This window comes from Ahaetulla prasina, chromosome 2 (assembly GCF_028640845.1).
Source record: "Ahaetulla prasina isolate Xishuangbanna chromosome 2, ASM2864084v1, whole genome shotgun sequence".
Classification (NCBI taxonomy): Eukaryota; Metazoa; Chordata; class Lepidosauria; order Squamata; family Colubridae; genus Ahaetulla; species Ahaetulla prasina.
This window is the reverse complement of record NC_080540.1, coordinates 19,292,857-19,314,947: the sequence shown is the minus strand read 5'-3', so window position 1 is coordinate 19,314,947 and position 22,091 is coordinate 19,292,857. Positions and strand designations below refer to the sequence as shown.

The window sequence follows — 22,091 nt, the reverse complement described above, 5'->3', positions numbered from 1 at the left end:
ATTGCTGCCGTGTAACGGGGTGAGCTCCCGTTACTTGTCCCAGCTTCTGCCAACCTAACAGTTTCGAAAGCACGTAAAAATGCAAGTAGAAAAAATAGGGACCACCTTTGGTGGGAAGGTAACAGCGTTCCGTGTGCCTTTGGCGTTGAGTCATGCCGGCCACATGACCACGGAGACGTCTTCGGACAGCGCTGGCTCTTCGGCTTTGAAACGGAGATGAGCACCGCCCCCTAGAGTCAGCAACGACTAGCACGTATGTGCGAGGGGAACCTCTACCTATAGTGGTGGGTTCTAACCGGTATTACCACCAGTTCGCTTCGTACATGCGCTTTGTGCAAGCACATTGGCTGAACAGCTGAGGCATTGCAATCTGCTCTGCCACATCTTTCAGCTGGGCTAAAAACAGGAATAAAGGTAGGTATAGTGCAGGGGCATGCAGGAGGGCCCAGATGACGGGTCGGAGTGAACCAGTTCGCTGTCACTTCAACATCTCTGCTACCGGCTCACCCAAACCGGGGAGAACCGGTAGCAACCCACCACTGATACCACTTCATAGTGCTTTACAGCCCTCTCTAAGTGGTTTACAACCATGGCAAAAAACAGGTTGTAAAATTGGGTGCAGCACATTTAACAGCTGCCTTGCTTAACAGAAATTCTGGTTCTATTGTGCTTACCTATATTATAATGTTTCATTTGTGCTGTTCTAATATATAATAGATTTGTGTTTTAGGAAAGTTTTTTTATTCATAATGATCTAAGGAAAAATGCTATGCCTCTAAAACTCCAAAAGATAAGTCTAAATGTTTTAATAGCATTATTCATGATTTTTAAATGGGTCCACATTTGCCTTTACTAAAACCAGGGATACACTAGAGGGTTTTTGAAAACCACAGCATCATGGAATTGTATTGCAGGTTTCATTGTGGGTTTTTTGCCTCAAATTCATATTTTTTGTCAGAATAAATTTTTTATCACTTTTCTTGGATTTTTGCCCAATCGTAGACTGGTTTATATATCCTGGCTGAGATGTGGTTTGTGAATCCAGCAATAGTTATGAATTTGGTAAACTATGGCTCACTAGCCAGGATTTATACAGTTGTGTGAACTTGCTAAAAATTCCCCTCAACTGACATGAAATCTACCTTTCCCAAACTGGTACTGTCCATATATGCTGGGGCTACAGCTCCCAAAATTCCATGTCAGATTGCTTTAAAATCTTTGTATAGTATTGGATTAAATTATTTGAGGGTAAAATGGAGCATAGGGAAATAGGAAAAAACTAGGTACAAGTCACTTCTTGGAAGAAGAATGGTCATACTTATGTGTCTCTTGCCTTATGTAGATGCTATTCTGAAGAATCAAGAAGCTCTGCGTATGGTGTTGACCAACCAGGATACGTTAAAGAATCTTGTGGATCAGCTCCAGAACACCATGTTTTCTATTCAGGATCGAGTCCAAGCTATTGAACAAGAAATGGGCGTCTTTGCTCAGTTCAACAAAGAAATTGATCAACTTGGAGATGAAACTGACTTCAATGAGATTGCTTTTTAGCCATAGAGTCCAATTACCATTTCATCACCCTTTCACTGATCTGACTTTTAGCACTTGTGCACTGTGCAGTAGAAACAAATGTGATATTTAGCCTGTTTAGATATAATTGCTGTTGTTCCTAGAACCTGTTTAACAACTGTTTTAGATTGGCTTACAGAGAATTCTTCTCTCCTGAATCAAAATGTGATTTCTCCTAAGATACAATTAGCCTTGGTCTAACCCACTGTTTCAGAATCTCAGCAACTAAGATATGTAGATTTCTACTAGAATTCTCCCAGTGTAAGAGTTGAAATCCATGCATCCTAATGTTTCTGAGGTAAGAAACATTAAGAAGTTACCAGTAAGTAAGAAGAAGCCTCTTGCTGTCAGGACATCTCACCTACATTATATGTAGTTCATAATCCTCAGATTTCTGAATGCTTGTTCTGAGGGAGGCCTAAACTGTTTCCTCTTCTGAGAAATAGCTTTAAAAACGCTACACAAGAGTATTTTCTTTTCCTCTCTTAAGTAGCACATAAACGTTTTAACGATCTGGAAAATTGGTCAGATATGAACCAAATAAGAAATTCAGAACTGCCTTTCATTCTGTCCCCATTTCTGCCTTGCTAGCTCACATACAAGGCACCACTCGTTAATTCTAGTGTTAATTAGGGAGAAAATGCTTCCTTGATCAGATTTCAACTGTGAAACAATATTGATGTTGAATTCTGGTGGTGGGTTTCATGTAATCCTATCCAGAATGGTTATCTAACACAGTCTGTGGTAGTTCTAAAACTCTTTTGCCACACCAGATCCTCAAATTGCTTTACCTGGGATACAGTCTTGTGAAGGGCAGTCTGCTGTAGAAAAATAGGCTCTAAATGAACACTGAATTAAATATATGCTGCCGGAGGTTATGGTTCAAACTTATGGGTAGTTCTGTGAATGTACTTTGATATTAAACGCAATGGAATGACATGGTGTCATATTGTTGCAGTTTTGGAAGTTTTCTTTCAGAGGCATTGATCCAAACTCTTTTAAAAGGCCCCCTTTTCCCAATCTAGATAGGAAAGAAAAAACAACACAACCACATCTATTTCTGTCTATGTTCTATAGGAAGAGTGAGAGCAAACAATATTTCCAAAGATTTAATTCCAAAAGAACTGGCCTAAAAACCATTGTCCATATCCAGTCCCTGTTGATTTAATAAAGCTGCCAGTTCTGGGTTTGAATACTTTGAATATCTGAATATTTTTCCCATGTCAGTCTGGATAATTGGAAAAATCTGCCTAGGTTGGAAATGGGATATTGACAAAAGTTGATGGACTAATGGACATATGGGCTCTCTCAGCTATCCAGGTTTTAGCTCGCAGGGATTATTGTATTTCTCATGATGTCCACCTCCTCCAAACTCAAACTGAACACAGAAAACTGCCTTTCCAGGAGTTACAAAAATTTTCTTCAGAGGTTACACAAAATAGTTGCTTGCTGGAATGACAGCTGTGTTCCCATTGTGGGTTGCAGGAGGATTCTCCATTCTCACCTGCTTCTGCTTGTCCATTCTCTAACATTTAGGGAGCATTCTTAGTTACTGAATGTGCTCAGGTTTTCAGCCACGCTAGCTCACATACATAGCACCGTTTTAATTCTAGTGCTAATTTGGGGGAAATGCTTCCTTGATCAGATTTCAACTCTGAACAATATTAATGTTGAATTCTGGTAAGTGGGCTTGATGTAATCCTAAAGAAGAAGAAGAAAAGCAGACATTGGATATTTGAATGTTGTATGTGGCTTGGAGTACTAGTTGGGAGGCTAATATTGTTTAATATTTCATTTTGATGGATTTTATAACTATTGTAGCATACTGCCACTGAGATTCGCTTGAGGCGGCTTATACATTTAACCAGTGGTGGGATTCAGCCAGTTCGCACCACTTCAGGAGAACCGGTTGTTAACTTTCTGAGCAGTTTGGTGAACTGGTTGTTGGAAGAAATCATTAGGGCAGAGAACCGGTTGTTAAATTATTTTAATCCCACCACTGCGTTTAACCAGTGGTGAAATCCATTTTTTTTTACTATCAGTTCTGTGGGCATGGCTTGGTGGATATAGCAGGGGAAGGATACTGCAAAATCCCCCACTCCTGGGGGAAGGATTGCAAAACCTCCATTCCCACCCCACCCTGGGGCCCGCCAGACATGGTATTTGCCAATTCTCCGAACTACTCAAAATTTCCACTACCCAGAATTTCCACTTTTTTCCACTTCTCCAGAACCCGTCAGAACCTGCTGGATTTCACCCCTGCGTTTAACCAAAGAAAGTTACTGATGATGTTACCTAATTTGGGCAATAAAACATCTGCAAGGAAACAACCAAGCTCGGAGAGCACCAAGTACCTCTCATTTCAACTCTAAGCTACAACTTATTCTCCTTTATTGAAAGAAGCAAGCCCGGGTTTGTTTTTTGGTAAAAGCGGGGAGGGGCGTCACTATAACCCCTTCAGCCTGCGAAGCCGTCTCGCCCTTGCGCAAAGCCGGCCGGGGGGGGGGCGAGGGGGGAAGCTAGGCACCGGACCTGGAAGACGCCTCCGGTCTAATCCGGCTCGTAGCTATTGGCCGCCAGGAGTTCCACGCCCGAAACGTTCTGCTTCGAGTCGGCGTACGTACACTTTCGGAAAGTTCTGTCGAAGAAAGAAGCCGAGATGGGCTCCCCTACTGCGCTTGGGGCGCAGTCTGGTAACTCCTGCTTCGATGGGATGATCAGACTCAAATCTGCTTCTCTTTCTTTCCTTCGCTCCCCCCCCCCGCCCCCCACGCATCTTTCCTCCCTAGCCTGCGCCTTTTGTTAACTTTGGATATGAGCGGTTCTATCAGCCAGAGAAGGGGGAAATCGGCTCTCTTGTCGAAGAAGAGTCGAATAAAGGGGCTGAGCTGAGGGTCATCGTTTCCCTTCCAAAGTTCTTGGAAGCGGCAGAGTTTATACCTCCACCCACCCACCCCATACCCTCATTTGGCTAGAGAGAGGCGTCTTCCTTTCTCCTGGCGAAATCGGTGTTTTAGGATTTGGTTTAGTCGCGCTCCTAATAGGCGTATCGGTTCCTAGTAAAATGGCCCCCATTTTACTAGGAACCGCCCTTGAGCCCCCCCCCAAGCACCCATAGTAATGCACGACCTTTAGAAGACGTTCCCAAATTTCTGAATTTATTAACACGGGATGCGTTTCCTTACGCATTTATTTATTTATTTATTTATTTTGTCATAATATATGTAGGCATCATACAAAAAGATTATATAATATATAAACATATATGAGTAAATATAAGGAGGTATAAGCATATATGTATATAGGAAGAAGAAAAGAAAAAAAAAGAAAATAGGACAGGAACGGTAGGCAGGTTTGTGCACTTATGCACGCCCCTTATGGTCCTCTTAGGAATGGGGTGAGGTCAATAGTAGAGAGTTTTTGGTTAAAGCTTTTAGGATTATGGGAAGAGACCACAGAGTCAGGTAAAGTATTCCAAGCACTGATGATTCTGTTACAGAAGTTATATTTTCTGCAATCTAGATTAAAGCGGTTGACATTAAGTTTAAATCTATTGGTTGCCCTTGTATTATTGCAATTCAAGCTGAAGTAGACTTTAACAGGAAGGACACTACAATAGATGATTCTGTGAATTAAATTTAGGTCTTGTCGAAGACGACAGAGTTTCCAAGTTTTCTAAGCCTAGGATTTCAAGTCTGGTGGGATAAGGTATTTTGTTGTTTTCAGAGGAATGGAGAACTCTTCTTGTAAAATATTTCTGGACACGTTCAATTGTATTGATGTCAGAGATGTGGTGAGGGTTCCAAACAGGCGAGCTGTATTCTAGAATTGGTCTAGCAAATGTTTTATATGCTCTGGTTAGTAGTGTGGTGTTTTGGAAAGAAGCTACATAAATTAGGTTTACAACTCTTAGAGCTTTTTTTGCTATGTAGTTGCAGTGGGCTTTGGCACTTAGATCATTTGACATGAAAACTCCAAGGTCTTTAACGGGATGGGGGTCATCTGTAAGGTAATGTCCATCTAGTATGTACTTAGTGTTTGGGTTCTTTTTTCCTATATGTAAGACTGAGCATTTGCTGGTTGAGATTTGGAGTTGCCAAGTTTTAGACCAAGCGGTTAGATGATCAAGGTCTTTTTGAATGATAGATGTATTGTCTGTGGTGTTAAATAGTTTGACATCGTCAGCAAAGAGAACACAATTACTTGCGATATGGTCACAAAGATCATTAATGTATAGTATGAAGAGTATTGGTCCAAGGACGCTGCCTTGAGGAACGTCACTCTTGACAGGAACAGGATTTGATAGAGCATTGCCAATTTTGACCACTTGTTGTCTGTTAGACAGAAAAGCAGATATCCATTTGTGAAGGGGTCCTGAGATGCCATAGGATGTTAGTTTTAGGAGAAGTTTATCGTGTACTACTGAGTCAAAAGCTTTGCAGAAGTCTATGTAGATTGCATCTATTGTTTTGCCTTGATCAAGATTTGTAGTCCATATGTTTTTACAGTGGAGAAGTTGTAAGTTACATGATAATTTTTTCCTGAAACCAAATTGTTTATTGGAGAGTAGGTTGTTAGTTTCTAAGTGTGAGGTAATGGATTGGTTGATGATTGATTCCATGACTTTGCAGGAGACGCAGCACAAAGAGATCGGGGACCCTCATTGCAGGTTACGGTTGCCAAAGAAACGCAAATAATTTACCGGCTTCCCAAACAACTCGCATTACAGTTCTTTGTAAGAGATTTCGCAAGCAGATTTTCAGCCAATAGGAGGATCTCTCCCCCCCCCCCTTTGCTTAAATCCTTTTAGCTGATAACAAGGGGTGGGGGGGTGTTTGGGAGAGTGGACAAAGTTTCGTTTTCCTTTTCCATTTCCATTTCCATTTCATCATTTCTGGTGAGGTTTGGGAAACGGGCCTGCCTATCAGCTGCCTGAAGAGCTCTCAAAAGGAGGAGAATTATCCTCCTCGATTACGTATCTCTGTGGACCTGTAGTAGTGCATTGTGCAGAGAGCAGAAACCTGAGCGGTTTGCAATTCTGGGGCCTTTTTGCCCTTATCTTGGCCAAGTCATTCAAAGCAGCCAGGGTTGGCCAGGTTAGGGAAGGCTGTTCTGCAACATGGAGGCCAAAGGTGAGTCTTGAGTTTTTATTGGTTCCTTCCCTTTGCTCATCAGAATTGAGAACTACCCTGGTGATTTGCAGATTAATTTACTATTGACAGTCTTGACTCATCATGTATCATGAAGTTATCTGCTCCTAGCAGATGTTTCTCCATGATGATCTGCCCCGCGCTTGTTCTCCCAACTGTACACTCATTGCCACTGTTTTGAGTGTATAGGCCTTGCTGCTAGTCTTCCTCTTGGCTTTCCTTCCACTTTCCCAGCATTAGAAGCTTTTCCGGAGGGTTGAGTCTTCACATCCTGTGTCTGAAAGAGGATAATTTGAGCCTGGTCATTTGTGTCTCAAATGAGAGAACTCTGAGCTGATTTGTTGGTTGATCCATTAGCTGGTTTTCATGGCTATCTAGGGTACTCTCAGGAGTCTTCTCCAACATAAAGTTCAAAGGCATCAATATTCTTCCTATCCTGCTTCTTAGAAGTCCAACTTTTGCTTCTATAGAGTGTCACAGGGAATACCATGGCTTGAACAATTCTGATTAACAGAATTGTTAATTGTTGGAAGGGACCTCTAGCCCAGCCTCTTGCTTAAGCAGGAGATCTAATACCATTTTAGATAAGTTGTTGTCCAATCTCTTAAACACTCCAGTGTTGGAGCATTCACAACTTTTGGAGGCAAGTCGTTCCACTAATTAATTCTTCTAACTGTCATGAAATTTCTTAGTTCTAGGTTGGTTCTTTCCTTGATTAGTTTCCATCCCTTGCTTCTTGTCCTGCCTTCAGGTGCTTTGGGGAATAGGTTGACTCCCTCTTCTTTGTGGGAGATATTGTGGGAGGTATCCTCTGAGATATTGGAACACTGCTATCATGTCTCCCCTAGTCCTTCTTTTCATTAAACTAGACATACCCAATCCCTACAACTGTTCTTCATATGTTTTAGTCTCCAGTCCTCTAATCATCTTTGTAGTTCTTCTCGGCACTCTTTCTAGAATATCAACAGCTTTTTTATATTGTGGCAACAAAGGAAAATCTTAGAAATCTTCTTTAATGGCATTTTACTGGGTTATAAGTGATTCCTAGTAGCATTAGAGCAGTGCCTTCCTCTCCCCACCCCAGGCAGGGCCTACATCTTTCATATTTGGGAAAGAAGTGGGAGAAATTGTTTCATATCCTTGGAAAAAATGCTGTGCCAACTCTCCATTGTCCTCTTTCTTTTCAGCTGATACTGCCTCTCTTTTAACAGCAGTGGCTGCAGATGATGAGCTCTTGTTATGAATGGTAGTTCTGCTCCTGTTGCTGGCATTGTTGTAACGACCTATGACATTTCACAATGATAATTTTTTCACATATAAGGTGGTCCTCACATTTGAACTTGTAACAGCACTGAACAAATGGGACTTATGATGGTCCTCGAACTTGTGACCATTATAGTGTCCCCTGCAGTCATGTGATTGTGCTTTGGGTGTTTGGCAGCAGGCACACAATTACAGCAGCCACAATGATCCATGATCATGTGATTGCCAATTTGCAACTTTTATTTTGGCTACCAACAAGCAGTGTCAATGGGGAAGCCTGCATAATGGCACAAGTCACAGTCCTATGGCTTCCCGTTTAACAACCATGTGTGATTTGTTTAATGACCACAACGGGAACTGATGCTATAAATCGCAGTCACATAATTTTTCGATTTGCAACCAAGTCATTTAGAGATGGAGTTGCTGATCTCAGCTGTGGTCAGTAAATGAGAACTACCCTGCAATAACTTGCATGAGGAGTATATATTGCTGGGACAATGCAAGTATAATAGTACTAAAGGGAATCATTAATTAAATGCTTAATCAGTGCAGGTGAACATGGGAGAATAGCAATAGCACTTAGACATACAGCTTTACAGTGCTTTTAAGCAGTTTACAGAGTCGGCATATTGCCCCCAACAATTTGTGGGGCAAATGGGGGCTGCAGAGGTGGTGATAGGCAGCAGCGCCGATGGGCGGCAGCAATCCCCGCAGCCTGGAACAGCTGATAGGCGGTATACCGGGAGGCAGAACCAACCACCAATCAGCTGCTCGTGCTAAATCAGGCTGTGCTGAAGCTGATTAGGCTGTTTGCTGCAAAGAGGCAAATTGCTGGGAGGCAGAGGCAGATTTTTTTTTCTTGTTTTCCTCCCCATAAGCTAGGTATACTTCGGAGCATCCTAAAGTCTGAAAAATACGGTATATTCTTCTATTTAATTTCCTAGTATGATTTATGTTGATTGCTTATTTTGGAAGCCAAAATAATTAAAAATGTAAATATAAGTTTCTGGGAAATGTATATTACCGTATTTTTCAGGGTATATGACTATATGACACACCTAGATTTTAGAGGAGGAAAACGAGGAAAAAAAATATTCTGAACCAAATGGTGTAGTAATATATTTAATAATATATAGCAGAATGATTTTTACAACTGTGTAAAGTCAACAGCGATATTAAAAACCATCATCACTGCCATTAACAAATGAAAAGAGACTTTAAGGTTCAAACACTCCTCTAATTATCTGGAAACCCCCAAGAACTCATCCTCATTGCTGGTGTCAGAATTTAGAAAGCTCAGTTGCTCACAATCACTGATACCATTTTCTTCACTACCTTCATAAAGAATATCATCTAAGGCATTGCTAATGCCACATTTTTTGAATGACCGTGTAACAATTTTGTCCTTCACTGAGTGCCATGATGTTTTCACCCATTCCCAAACTTGAGTGATAGTGGGCCTCCTCATTCATCCAGTAGGTGTCAGATTTTGATTACCAGCAGCCATCCATTTGTTCCACTCTTCTCGCATGTAGACTTTGAATGGTTTGTTGATGAAAACGTCAAGAGGTTGCAACCAGCTAGTAAAACCCCCAGGAATTACAGCTAGATGAGTCTTCACTTCTTCGAATCTCTTTGTAGTTTCATTAATATGTGCTCTAAATTGGTCGAGCACTAATAAAGCAGGTTTTTTCAGAAGCCCTCCAGGATGTTTGGACCACACTTTTTCAACCCATACTCTCATTCCATTTTTGTCCATCCATCCTTTCTCATGGACATTAACAACAACACCTCTTGGAATCACTTTCTTTTGGGAAGGATTTCCTTTTGAAAATTAACATCGGTGGGCAATTTGGTGCCCTCTGCACAGCAGGACAACACAACCGTGTAATGTGTTTTCTTATGTCCTGAGGCTTTCACGGTTATGCTTGAAGGGAACTTTTCATGCTTTTGGCACCTTTCACATTAACAGTCTTATTAGATGGCACATCAAAGGTTAGTAGGACTTCATCCATATTCCCAATCTGGCCAATTTCAAAATTATTTTTCTTCCTGGAGTCTTATCACAAATGTATGAAAAGACAGAATCTTAGATTCATATTTGACATTTTTTGCGCAATTCTAGTTTTGGTGCACATAGCAAGGCTATATTATAGCCTCATAAATCTGAAGCACCACGATAGTGATCCAATAAAATCCCAAATACCTTTCTGTACAGCAGTGCATTTTGCTTCATATATTACTATTTTTGTGGAAACTGTGAAGCCACTGTTCCTGTGACGTGTGATCCAGTCTTTCATGTCGTCCTCTAACTGTGGCCACTTTGCAGGAAGCCCACAAAAGTTGTGCTTGCTTTTATCCTTTACTGTATCCTCCACTCTCTCATCATTTTTTCAGTTGGAGGTGGTCTAAATTGTTTCTCCACTGTTCTGTTTCCATGTTCCTCAGCATATTTCACAACCTCCAGCTTAAAAGAGATTTTATATGCTTGTCTTTTTTTGCTTTGACATCCTTGTACCGGTATGTAGCATCAGGAGGTACTATTTATTTATTTATTTATTTATTATTTAAATTTGTATACCGCCCTTCTCCCGAAGGACTCAGGGCGGTTCACAGCCAGGTAAAAATACAATACAATAAATACAAATTAAAACACAATTAAAAAACTTATTAAAATTGGCCAGGATTAAAATTTAGAGCTAAAAACCCATTAAAACCCATTAAAACACTAACCCAGTCCAGCGCAGATGAATAAGTAGGTTTTAAGCTCGCGGCGAAAGGTTCGGAGGTCCGGAAGTTGACGAAGTCCTGGGGGGAGTTCGTTCCAGAGGGCGGGAGCCCCCACAGAGAAGGCCCTTCCCCTGGGCGTCGCCAGACGACACTGTCGCGCCGATGGCACCCTGAGGAGCCCCTCTCTGTGAGAGCGCACGGGTCGGTGAGAGGTATTCGGTAGCAGCAGGCGGTCCCGTAAGTATCCCGGCCCTATGCCATGGAGCGCTTTAAAGACATTCACCAACACCTTGAAGCGCACCCGGAAGGCCACAGGTAGCCAGTGCAGCCGGCGCAGGATAGGTGTCACTCGGGAGCCACGAGGGGCTCCCTCAATCACCCGCGCAGCTGCATTCTGGACTAACTGTAGCCTCCGGATGCCCCTCAAGGGGAGCCCCATGTAGAGAGCATTGCAGTAGTCCAGGCGAGACGTCACAAGGGCGTGAGTGACTGTGCACAAGGCATCCCGGTCTAGAAAGGGGCGCAATTGGCGCACCAGGCGGACCTGGTGGAAAGCTCTCCTGGAGATGGCCGTCAAATGGTCTTCAAAAGACAGCCGTTCATCCAGGAGAACGCCCAAATTGCGCACCCTCTCCATCGGGGCCAATGACTCGCTCCCGACAGTCAGCCGCGGACTCAGCTGACTGTACCGGGATGCCGGCATCCACAGCCACTCCGTCTTGGAGGGATTGAGCTTGAGCCTGTTCCTCCCCATCCAGACCCGTACGGCTTCCAGACACCGGGACAGCACTTCGATGGCTTCATTGGGGTGGCCCGGTGTGGAAAAGTACAGCTGGGTGTCATCAGCGTACAGCTGGTACCTCACACCGAAGCCACTGATGATCTCACCCAGCGGCTTCATATAGATGTTGAACAAAAGGGGCGAGAGAATCGACCCCTGCGGCACCCCACAAGTGAGGCGCCGCGGGTGACCTCTGCCCGTCAACACCGTCTGCGACCGGTCGGAGAGATAGGAGGAGAACCACCGATAAGCGGTGCCTCCACTCCCAATCCCCCAACCGGCGCAGCAGGATACCATGGTCGATGGTATCGAAAGCCGCTGAGAGGTCTAATAGGACCAGGGCAGAGGAATAACCCCTATCCTGGCCCTCCAGAGATCATCCACCAACGCGACCAAAGCCGTCTCAGTGCTGTAACCGGGCGGAAGCGGACTGGAGCAGGTCCAGATAGACAGTTTCCTCCAGGTGAAGGGGAAACTGATATGCCACCATACTCTCTACAACCTTCGCGAGCGGGTTGGAGACTGGGCGATAATTACCTAAAACAGCGGGTCAGGAAGGCTTCTTGAGGAGGGCCTCACCACCGCCTCTTTCAAGGCGGCGGAAGACTCCCTCCAACAAAGAAGCACTCGTAATCCCTGGAGCCAGCCTCGTGTCACCTCCTGAGTGGCCAGCACCAGCCAGGAGGGCACGGGTCCAGTAAACATGTGGTGGCATTCAATCTACCCAGCAACCTGTCCATGTCCTCGGAGTCACAGGGTCAAACTCATCCCACACAACATCACCAAGACCGCCCTCAGACGTCCCGTCCGAATCGCTGCAATCTTGGTCCAGACCGTCCTTCAACTGAACGATTTTATCGTATAGATAACCGTTAAACTCCTCAGCACGTCCCTGCAACGGGTCATCCCGCTCCCCCTGGGGGAGGGGGGGGGGGGGCACCCGAAACAGGGCAGCTGGGCGGGTATCTGCCGCCGCAATGAGGAGGCGTAGCAACGCCTCGCTTCCCCCAGTGCCACTAGGTAGGTCCTAGTATAGGATCTAACTAGTGTCCGATCAGCCTCTGAACGGCTGGACCTCCAGGAACTCTCTAGGCGTCTTCTCCGGCGTTTCATCCCCCTCAGCTCCTCGGAGAACCAAGGGCGGTTGGGATCTCGCCGGGTCAGAGGCCGCAAAGGCCTGACACGGTCTAAAGCCCGGCCGCAGCCCGTTCCCAGGCTGCAGCCAGTTCCTCTGCCGTGCCGTGAGCCAGACCCTCAGGAAATGGCCCAAGCTCCGTCCGGAACCTCTCTGGGTCCATCAGGCGCCTGGGGCGGTACCAGCGTAATGGTTCCGTCTCCCTGCGGTGTTGGGTAGCGGTCAGAAAGTCCAGGCGAAGGAGAGTGATCTGACCATGACAAAGGTTCAATGACTATTTCCTTTAAGTACAGATCTCTCAACCACTGACCAGAGACAAAAATCAGGTCCAGTGTGCCACCCCCGATGTGAGTGGGGCCATCCACTACTTGAGTCAGGTCCAAGGCCGTCATGGAAGCCAAGAACTCCCGAGCTACCGTCGATGGCGAGCCGGCAGATGGCCGGTTAAAGTCCCCCATGACTAAAAGTCTGGGGGTCTCCACCGCCACCCCGGCAAGCACCTCTAGCAGCTCGGGCAGGGCAGCTGGCACCCAGCAAGGCGCCAGGTACGCCACCAGCAAGCCCATCTGACATCTATGACCCCACCTCACAAAGAGGGATTCACACCCGGCTATCTGAGGTACAGTGGTCTCCCTCGGCTCTAGACTCTCTTTAATCACAACCGCCACCCCTCCACCCCTACCCTGGGCCCTCGGCTGATGGAATGCACGGAAACCCGGTGGGCACATCTCAACCAGGGGCACACCCCCTTCATTGCCCAACCAGGTCTCCGTAACGCCTATAATATCCGCGGCACCCCCCTGAATTAGATCATGTATTAAGGGGGCCTTGGCCACGGACCGTGCGTTGCATAACATCAGGCGAAGGCCCAGGCTCTGAGTCCTGACCATCCGGGAACGGGTAAAGTTAGGGGATCGGGGCGCGATCGCCTGCATACATCGACGCGTGACCCCTATGTCGATACAATCCCCCTTCCGCCATATCTGCCTCCCACTCCCAATCCCCCAACCGGCGCAGCAGGATACCATGGTCGATGGTATCGAAAGCCGCTGAGAGGTCTAATAGGACCAGGGCAGAGGAATAACCCCTATCCTGGCCCTCCAGAGATCATCCACCAACGCGACCAAAGCCGTCTCAGTGCTGTAACCGGGCGGAAGCCGGACTGGAGCAGGTCCAGATAGACAGTTTCCTCCAGGTGAAGGGGAAACTGATATGCCACCATACTCTCTACAACCTTCGCGCGAGCGGGTTGGAGACTGGGCGATAATTACCTAAAACAGCGGGTCCAGGAAGGCTTCTTGAGGAGGGCCTCACCACCGCCTCTTTCAAGGCGGCCGGAAAGACTCCCTCCAACAAGAAGCACTCGTAATCCCTGGAGCCAGCCTCGTGTCACTTCCTGAGTGGCCAGCACCAGCCAGGAGGGGCACGGGTCCAGTAAACATGTGGTGGCATTCAATCTACCCAGCAACCTGTCCATGTCCTCGGGAGTCACAGGGTCAAACTCATCCCACATAACATCACCAAGACCGCCCTCAGACGTCCCGTCCGAATCGCTGCAATCTTGGTCCAGACCGTCCTTCAGCTGAACGATTTTATCGTATAGATAACCGTTAAACTCCTCAGCACGTCCCTGCAACGGGTCATCCCGCTCCCCTGGTGAAGGAGGAGGCGGGTCACCAAACAGGGCAGCTGGGCGGTTATCTGCCGGCGCAATGAGGGAGGCGTAGCAACGCCTCGCTTCCTCAGTGCCACTAGGTAGGTCCTAGTATAGGATCTAACTAGTGTCCGATCAACCTCTGAGCGGCTGGACCTCCAGGAACTCTCTAGGCGTCTTCTCCGGCGTTTCATCCCCTCAGCTCCTCGGAGAACCAAGGGCGGTTGGGATCTCGCGGGTCAGAGGCCGCAAAGGCCTGACACGGTCTAAAGCCCGGCCGCAGCCCGTTCCCAGGCTGCAGCCAGTTCCTCTGCCGTGCCGTGAGCCAGACCCTCAGGAAATGGCCCAAGCTCCGTCCGGAACCTCTCTGGGTCCATCAGGCGCCTGGGGCGGTACCAACGTAATGGTTCCGTCTCCCTGCGGTGTTGGGTAGCGGTCAGAAAGTCCAGGCGAAGGAGAGAGTGATCTGACCATGACAAAGGTTCAATGACTATTTCCTTTAAGTCCAGATCTCTCAACCACTGACCAGAGACAAAAATCAGGTCCAGTGTGCCACCCCCGATGTGAGTGGGGCCATCCACTACTTGAGTCAGGTCCAAGGCCGTCATGGAAGCCAAGAACTCCCGAGCTACCGTCGATGACGAGCCGGCAGATGGCAGGTTAAAGTCCCCCATGACTAAAAGTCTGGGGGTCTCCACCGCCACCCCGGCAAGCACCTCTAGGAGCTCGGGCAGGGCAGCTGTCACGCAGCAAGGAGCCAGGTACGCGACCAGCAAGCCCATCTGACATCTATGACCCCACCTCACAAAGAGGGATTCACACCCGGCTATCTGAGGTACAGTGGTCTCCCTCGGCTCTAGACTCTCTTTAATCACAACCGCCACCCCTCCACCCCTACCCTGGGCCCTCGGCTGATGGAATGCACGGAAACCCGGTGGGCACATCTCAACCAGGGGCACACCCCCTTCATTGCCCAACCAGGTCTCCGTAACGCCTATAATATCCGCGGCACCCCCCTGAATTAGATCATGTATTAGGGGGGCCTTGGCCACGGACCGTGCGTTGCATAACATCAGGCGAAGGCCCAGGCTGGGGGGGCCGGGACAACCGGGGGAAGGGGTAAAGTTAGGGGGACCGGGGCACGCGATCGCCTGCATACATCGAACGCGTGACCCCCTATGTCGATACGATCCCCCCCTTCCGCCATATCTGCCCCTCCCACTTACCGTGCCAATAGACTCACCCTCACACAAAGGAACACCCTCCCCCCCCATAACCTCCGAACCCATTTGATAATCGCCACGAGCATGCGCTGGAACTGGTTTCCCTCCCGACGGGCTACCCCCATCACCCGCCCTACCCCTCCCACCCCTTAAAAATGCCCTGTCTAAAAACCCCCAAAGGCTCTTTCTTCTCGCATGCCACCTCTGTGGGTCCCAAGACCCGTCATTGAGGCCGGCCCTTGGTAGCGATATGGGCCATTCCTGCGAGGCGGGGGCACCTCGCAGGCGCAAGAGTTCACGTGCAGTGTAGCGCATAGGAAAGTGCGAATCGGCGAGGGATGCTAAGGTGGTAAAATCCCAAAGTAATAGAAATGGTGAGTCTTCCAGCGGGAGTCCAGTTGGTCAAAGGACAAATGGAGCAGGAACCGGATAGCGATGACAAAACAGGAACAGACAGGCCGACAGTCTCCATAGCGTGCCTATGGAAAGCAGTTCTACAATAGATCTTAATCAGGTAGACATGGCTAGCGGTCTGCCCAAGTCCCTAGACCAGTCCAAGCTAGTCCAATCCAGTCCAATCCACTCCATCCGCAGATGGACATGCATGACCGCCCAGTTTAGATGACCCATGGTCCGGGATAGGGGCGGAAATAAAATGGAGCAAGCCAGGCCATAAGGCCACAAAGGAAAATACGATGGAGCAAGCCAGGCCACCAGGGGCCATTCGATGACAAAACAGGCCACAAGAGGACAAACCTCAGCCACGGTTCCGGCCTCCTCTCCCACCGGGGCGTTACCACACCCATCCTCGGTGGGGCTGCCAAATACAGGGCGCCGTTGGACAGGCACCTCGCGGTCCACATAGCCTCGCCGGGCGCAACCAGCGCCGATGGAACTGGCGCCGATGGAACTGGCGCCGAAGGCGCCGGCAAGCCCACCGACAGGCAAAAACGGGCCGGGATTCGCGCCAGCTGAAACCAGGCCGAATCCACACCCCGAAGCCGTCGGAGCCAGGCCGGGATCACCGACGATCTCACGCCGCTGGAATTTGGCCAAGATCGCCGGGGTCGCCGCTGGAAAGGGCTCCGCTAGGCAGGGCTCGCCGCTGGGCCGCTGGGCAGGGCTCCGCTGGGCAGGACTCGCCACTGGGCCGCTGGGCAGGGCTCCGCTGGGCAGGGCTCGCCGCTGGGCCGCTGGGCAGGGCTCCGCTGGGCAGGGCTCGCCGCTGGGCCACTGGGCAGAGCTCCGCTGGGCAGGGCTCGCTGGGCGCTGGGCAGGCTCCGCTGGGCCGCTGGGCAGGCTCCGCTGGGCAGGGCTCGCTGGGCAGGCTCCGCTGGGCTGGGCAGGGCTCCGCTCGGCTGGGCAGGGCTCCGCAAAACGAGGCAGGGCCGCTCCACTCCCCTCCGCTGGGCAAGGCAGGGCCAGAGCCGAGGCCGAAGCCCGCAACGAACAGCAGGCCTCCCTCGCCTCCATCGCGTCTTCGCTTCGCTTCCTCCAAGATGGCCGCCCCCTTCCGGACCGCCACTCCGTCCCTCGGCCCGTTCTCGGCTGTCGCCTAACCGAGAGGCCACAAACCTCTCCAGCGGCAGCCAGACAGATCGAACCACACGCCGAGGGACCGGAGAAGCCTGGTGAGTCAGCCCGAAGCCTCCATTTCAGGGAAAGCCGCCACCGCCGATTCGGGCTCCTCTAAGCCGCTACCATTCTCGCGCATGCGCAGAGCCTTTTAGAAACATTATACTGCAAGAAAAATAATGTGTCCTTTATAACAATACAGAGCACTGTAGCTGAAACCATGTTCATACATTCAGACACAAGATACCGGTATACCATATACCCATGATGGCGAACCTATGGCAGAGCCCTTTCTGTAGGCATGCCAGCCATTGCCCCAGCCCAGCTCCACTGTGCATGCGCACATGCCTCCCACTGGCCAGCTTGTCTTTGGGTCTCTGCCACACATGCACGGTGGGCAAGACGCATGTGCCAGGGACGTTTGCATTGCATTTGGGGAGTTTGCGTGTTCTCTGCATCCCGTTTTGAGCCTGAAAGACCTCCTGCACCAACCTGGAAGCCAAAACAGGGCACGGAGGGATGCGTATGCATCTGCGGGGCATATGTGTGTGGGGGCGCGCACATTTCATTTTGGGGGTTCGGCCACGTGCGAGTTTGGGCACTCGGCACCAAAAAGGTTAACCATCACTGCCATATACAGTACATGCCACACTTGCTCATTACGCCTCCACCCTAAACTAAGAATAGCAAGCTGAGAATTTTAGGACATTGGTGATTCTTTTCCTCCCTAATCCTAACCCTAACCCCTTACAAAGACAAACAGGCACTTAGCCTAAGCCTAACCCTTAACCCTAACCCTTGCCCACCCTCTCCAGAGCTGGAAGCCAAGCCATACCTCTCTGTGTGTCTCTGGCCTCACAGTCCATGCAGTCCAGGAGGTGTGGCAGGCCCAGCGATGCAATGGGGCGGCAGGTCCAGTGGCGAGCAAAGCGGCAGGTGCGGCAGCCTGGCGGTGAGGCGGCAGGTCTGGAGGCGGGGCAGCAGGTCTGGCAGTGAGGCGATGGAATGGCAGTGATGTGATGGGACGGCAGGTCTGGAGGTCCAGCGGCGAGGCGGCAGGTCTAGTGGTGATGCGATGGGGCGGCAGTGATGCAATGGGGTGGTGGCAATGCAATGGGGCGGCAGGTTCAGCGGCAAGTGGGTGGCAGGTCCGGCAGCGAGGCGGCAAGTCTGGCTTCAGGGCAGCAGGTCCAGCGGCGATGAAATGGGGTGGCAGTGATGCGATGGGACGGCAGGTCTGGCAGCGAGTGGGATGGCAGGTCCAGAGGTCCAGCAGTGGCACGTCCAGTGGTGATGCAATGGGGTGGTGGCGATGCGATGGGGCAGCAGGTCCAGCAGCAAGGCAGCAGGTCCAGTGGTGATGCGATGGAGTGGCACGTCCGGTGGCGAGCGGGGCAGCAGGTCCGGAGGTTCGGTGGCGGGGTGGCAGGCCCAGCAGCGGGGCAGCAGGGCATGCTCGGCTAACTTCTCGACTGGTGGAATCAGCCGATTCTCCGCAATTTAACAAATGGTTTTGCCAAACTGTTTGAATCCCACCTCTCCGATTGGGGATTGGAGAATACCGCCAATCAGCTGCCTGCTGCCATTGCCGCCACCGCCCTAACTCCCCCCTCCCCTCAGGTATGCCTGATGTAACATTTGGTGTAGAAGACGCACCCAGATTTTCACCCTCTTTTAAGGGGAGGGGGTGCGTCTTATACTCCAAAAAATACAGTATATATGCAGGTAGTCCTTGACAAGTGACCACTCATTTAACAATCAGTAACTTACGATGTTAACGTGACAACAGGTCCTCACACTTTTGACTTTCACAGTGTCCCCATGGTCAAAATTTCGGGCACTTGGCAACCAGCAAGTATTTATGTCGGTTGTAATGTCTTTAAGTCATATTATTGCCATTTGTGACCTTCTCAGGTGGCAAGCAAACTCAATGGGGAAAGCTGGGTTCACTTAATGACAATGGGGATTTATTTAATGACTGGTGATTCACTTAGTGACCAAAGTGGATCATAGCATTTTTTTTTATTTGCATTTATATTCCGCCCTTCTCCGAAGACTCAGGGCGGCTTACACTATGTTAGCAATAGTCTTCATTCTATTTGTATATTTATATACAAAGTCAACTTATTGCCCCCAACAATTTGGGTCCTCATTTTACTTACCTTATAAAGGATGGAAGGCTGAGTCAACCTTGGGCCTGGTGGGACTTGAACCTGCAGTAATTGCAAGCAGCTGTGTTAATAACAGACTGTCTTAACAGTCTGAGCCACAAGAGGCCCTTGTGGCTCAGCATTGAGCCCACCTTATTTAATGACTGCATTCAGTAGCCATGAAAGTTCTAGTTCCCTTTGTGGTCATAATCAAGGACTACCTATAAAGCATCTGACCAAGCTGTTTTTTTGTTTGTGTTTGGTAATGGGATAAACTAAAGAAGCAGGAGTTAGCTACCTTCTCAGATAAGGGGCAGCTTGACCTTGTGAGGCTGGGCAATCTTAATAAAATCTTCCCCCCTTTAAAAGTTCAAAGAAAACCATTTTAGAGCAGTGGTGAAATATAAAATGTGTTACTACCGGTTCTGTGGGCATGGCTTGGTGAGGGGGGTAATGTGGCTGGATGGGCATGGCCAACTTTTTTTTTTTTTACTTTTAAAAGCATTTTTTCGGTCGAAGAAAAAATACTTTTAAAAGTTAAAAAAAAAACACCTCTGATGATCGTGTGGCTCAGCTGGGCATGGGGAGGGCAGGGATTTTTGCTACCGGGTCTCCGAACCACCCGCCGCCATCACTACGAGATCGGGCGATCCAGTCCAAACCGGGAGCATTTCACCCCTGCATTGAGCGGTTTGCCAGTACTGTGGCAGTTACGGCAATAAGTTGTGTTCCCGTTTTGTGGCTTAGGAGTCCCTAATTCCAAACTCTTTTTTTTTCCTTGACAGCTTTTGCCACTATGAAAGAGGAGAATAATCTCCCTAAACCTTTTCTGATTGATGAAGAAGCTGACGCGTTCAAACTGGTTTGTAGATCTTCCTACCCGAAGAAAATCTGGGGACTCTTCTTACAACAATCCACAATGTTGTGGCACAACATAAGGAGCGGCATCAAAAATACTGTGTCCTGCGTCTTCCACAAGTACCCACTGACCCTGCCTTCCATCAAAGGTCTCACCTTGGTTTTCATCCTGGTTTTTTTGTTTTTATTATTGAAGGTAAATTTTACAAGGCATCCATTTGGGTACAACATAACCCCCATTGTCCCTTTTAAAGAAGCGGCCCCTAAAAATCTCACTGTGACATCCCTGCTAGAAGCCCAGAAATCCGAACCATTTTGTGAGGCCATGAAAAACTGCTTCGACACAGCGATCAAGGAATTCACCTCAGAGCCACAGATAGTAAAGGAGAATGCCAAGATGATCCTTGAGTGTAACGGAACGAGGAAGGAATTTGTGTCAGGGAAAGGAGAAAACTATATCGAGGTGTTTTGGGTGGATCGCCAAACACACTACACGGTCAAAGAAGCCAATTCACAAGTCTATGTAGCAAGGCTGAGGCGCCAACCTTTACCGCTCAACCTTGGCAGCCTCCTGAATGTCTACCAACAGCTGGCCTCCCTTGAAGGATCGGAGGAGCTGCGGCAGTGCCTAAATAAGGCGATAGAGGAATTTCCCAAGGAACCACAAGTTGTACAGGACAATGCTGTGTTGCAGGTCTCGTGCGGAGGGAGTAATGTGACCTTCCGCTCAGAAGCTGGGAAGAATGAAATCAATGTATACAAAGATACGCAGGGGAAGATTGCATTTCGTGTAAAAGGTAGAGAATGGGCTTGGTGGGCCCGATTATTTGTAAGGCACTAAGTTAAGGAATGATATCAAAGAAGACAGTGTGGTGGGAAGCTCCATCAATGCTGTCTTTTCCATATTGTATTCTTCTCTCTTTTTAATGATTGCTTTAAATAAAGTTTTAAATTGTTACTGGGTATCCTGTTCCTTCTATAATATCCTTGGCCTCTAAACACCTTCTTTCTAATTCAACTGTTAGGCTATGTTTTGGATACAGATCCCACAATATTTGTATTGCAAGGAAGATAAAAAGGAGATGATGTTTTTTCCCTGTCTCAGCACTTGCTTTCTCACAGCAAAGGGTTTGGCAGTGATATTTGGTGGTCCAAGGTGTCAGATGGGGGAGCAAAGTCTTATCCAAAGAGTTGTCAGGGTTCCAAGGAACACCCCCAACGAAATAAAACTCTGAGGCTTGAGGTTCCTCAAAGTTCCAATTTATTAGAGATGTCATGTTGGCACAGCTGGGAAAATCCGAAACTGAAAGCTTCCAGGTTTTCTACACCCAGCTGACAGTTCACAGCCCAGTCCCACACCCACAAGTTCATCCCATTGTCCAACTCTTCACACTCAATTGGATACAATCTTCAGCAGTCTCCATCAGACGCAGGATGTCCTTGAATACGGAATGTTTTGTGACTAACTTTCTACTGCTCCAACAACCACCCCCAACTTCAACAGCTAAAATATGGCAGTTAAGAAGCAAAAAAGAAAATTGCCTTCCAAAACTGACAAGAGTTGCTTTGTCTTAGCCAGGAAGTTGTTAATGATGTGAGCCTATGAAGACTTCAAAGAGTATTTTAAACAAAAATCTGATAGAAACAGGTCCAGAGGATTATTAATAGAAAGGTTAAGTGGGAACACTCTATAGGTAACCCTCAAATTACAAACACAATTGAGCCCAAAATTTCTGTTGCTAAGTGAGGCAGTTGTTAAGTGAGTTTTATCCCATTTTATCTGTTTTGCCACCGTTGTTAAGCGAATCACTGCAGTTGTTAAGTTAGTAACACGGTTGTTAAATAAATCTGGCTTCCCCACTGACTTTGTTTGTCAGAAGGTCACGAAAGGGGATCACGTGACCTCCAGATGCTGCATCCGTCATAAATATGAGTCCATTGCCGAGCATATGAAGTTTGATCACATGACCATGGGGATGCTGCAACGGTCATGTGAAAAAGTC

General features: G+C 48.2%; 1 protein-coding gene across 3 annotated transcripts; it reads left to right on the top strand.

Moving 5' to 3' along the window:
• Positions 1-4,104: 4,104 nt before the first annotated feature.
• Positions 4,105-21,083, top strand: LOC131191211 (uncharacterized). 3 transcript variants are annotated; one of them, XM_058169111.1, is made up of 2 exons: positions 4,105-4,262; positions 20,016-21,080. In XM_058169111.1, exons 1-2 carry the CDS (start codon positions 4,229-4,231, stop codon positions 20,927-20,929), a joined length of 948 nt encoding a protein of 315 aa, XP_058025094.1. In that variant the 5' UTR covers positions 4,105-4,228; the 3' UTR covers positions 20,930-21,080. The 3 variants fall into 3 exon arrangements, with proteins under 3 accessions (XP_058025094.1, XP_058025095.1, XP_058025092.1); XM_058169112.1 differs by lacking the exon at positions 4,105-4,262 and adding an exon at positions 5,536-6,701 and having other exon boundaries at positions 20,016-21,082; XM_058169109.1 differs by lacking the exon at positions 4,105-4,262 and adding an exon at positions 17,231-18,139 and having other exon boundaries at positions 20,016-21,083.
• The last annotated feature ends 1,008 nt before the right edge of the window (positions 21,084-22,091 follow it).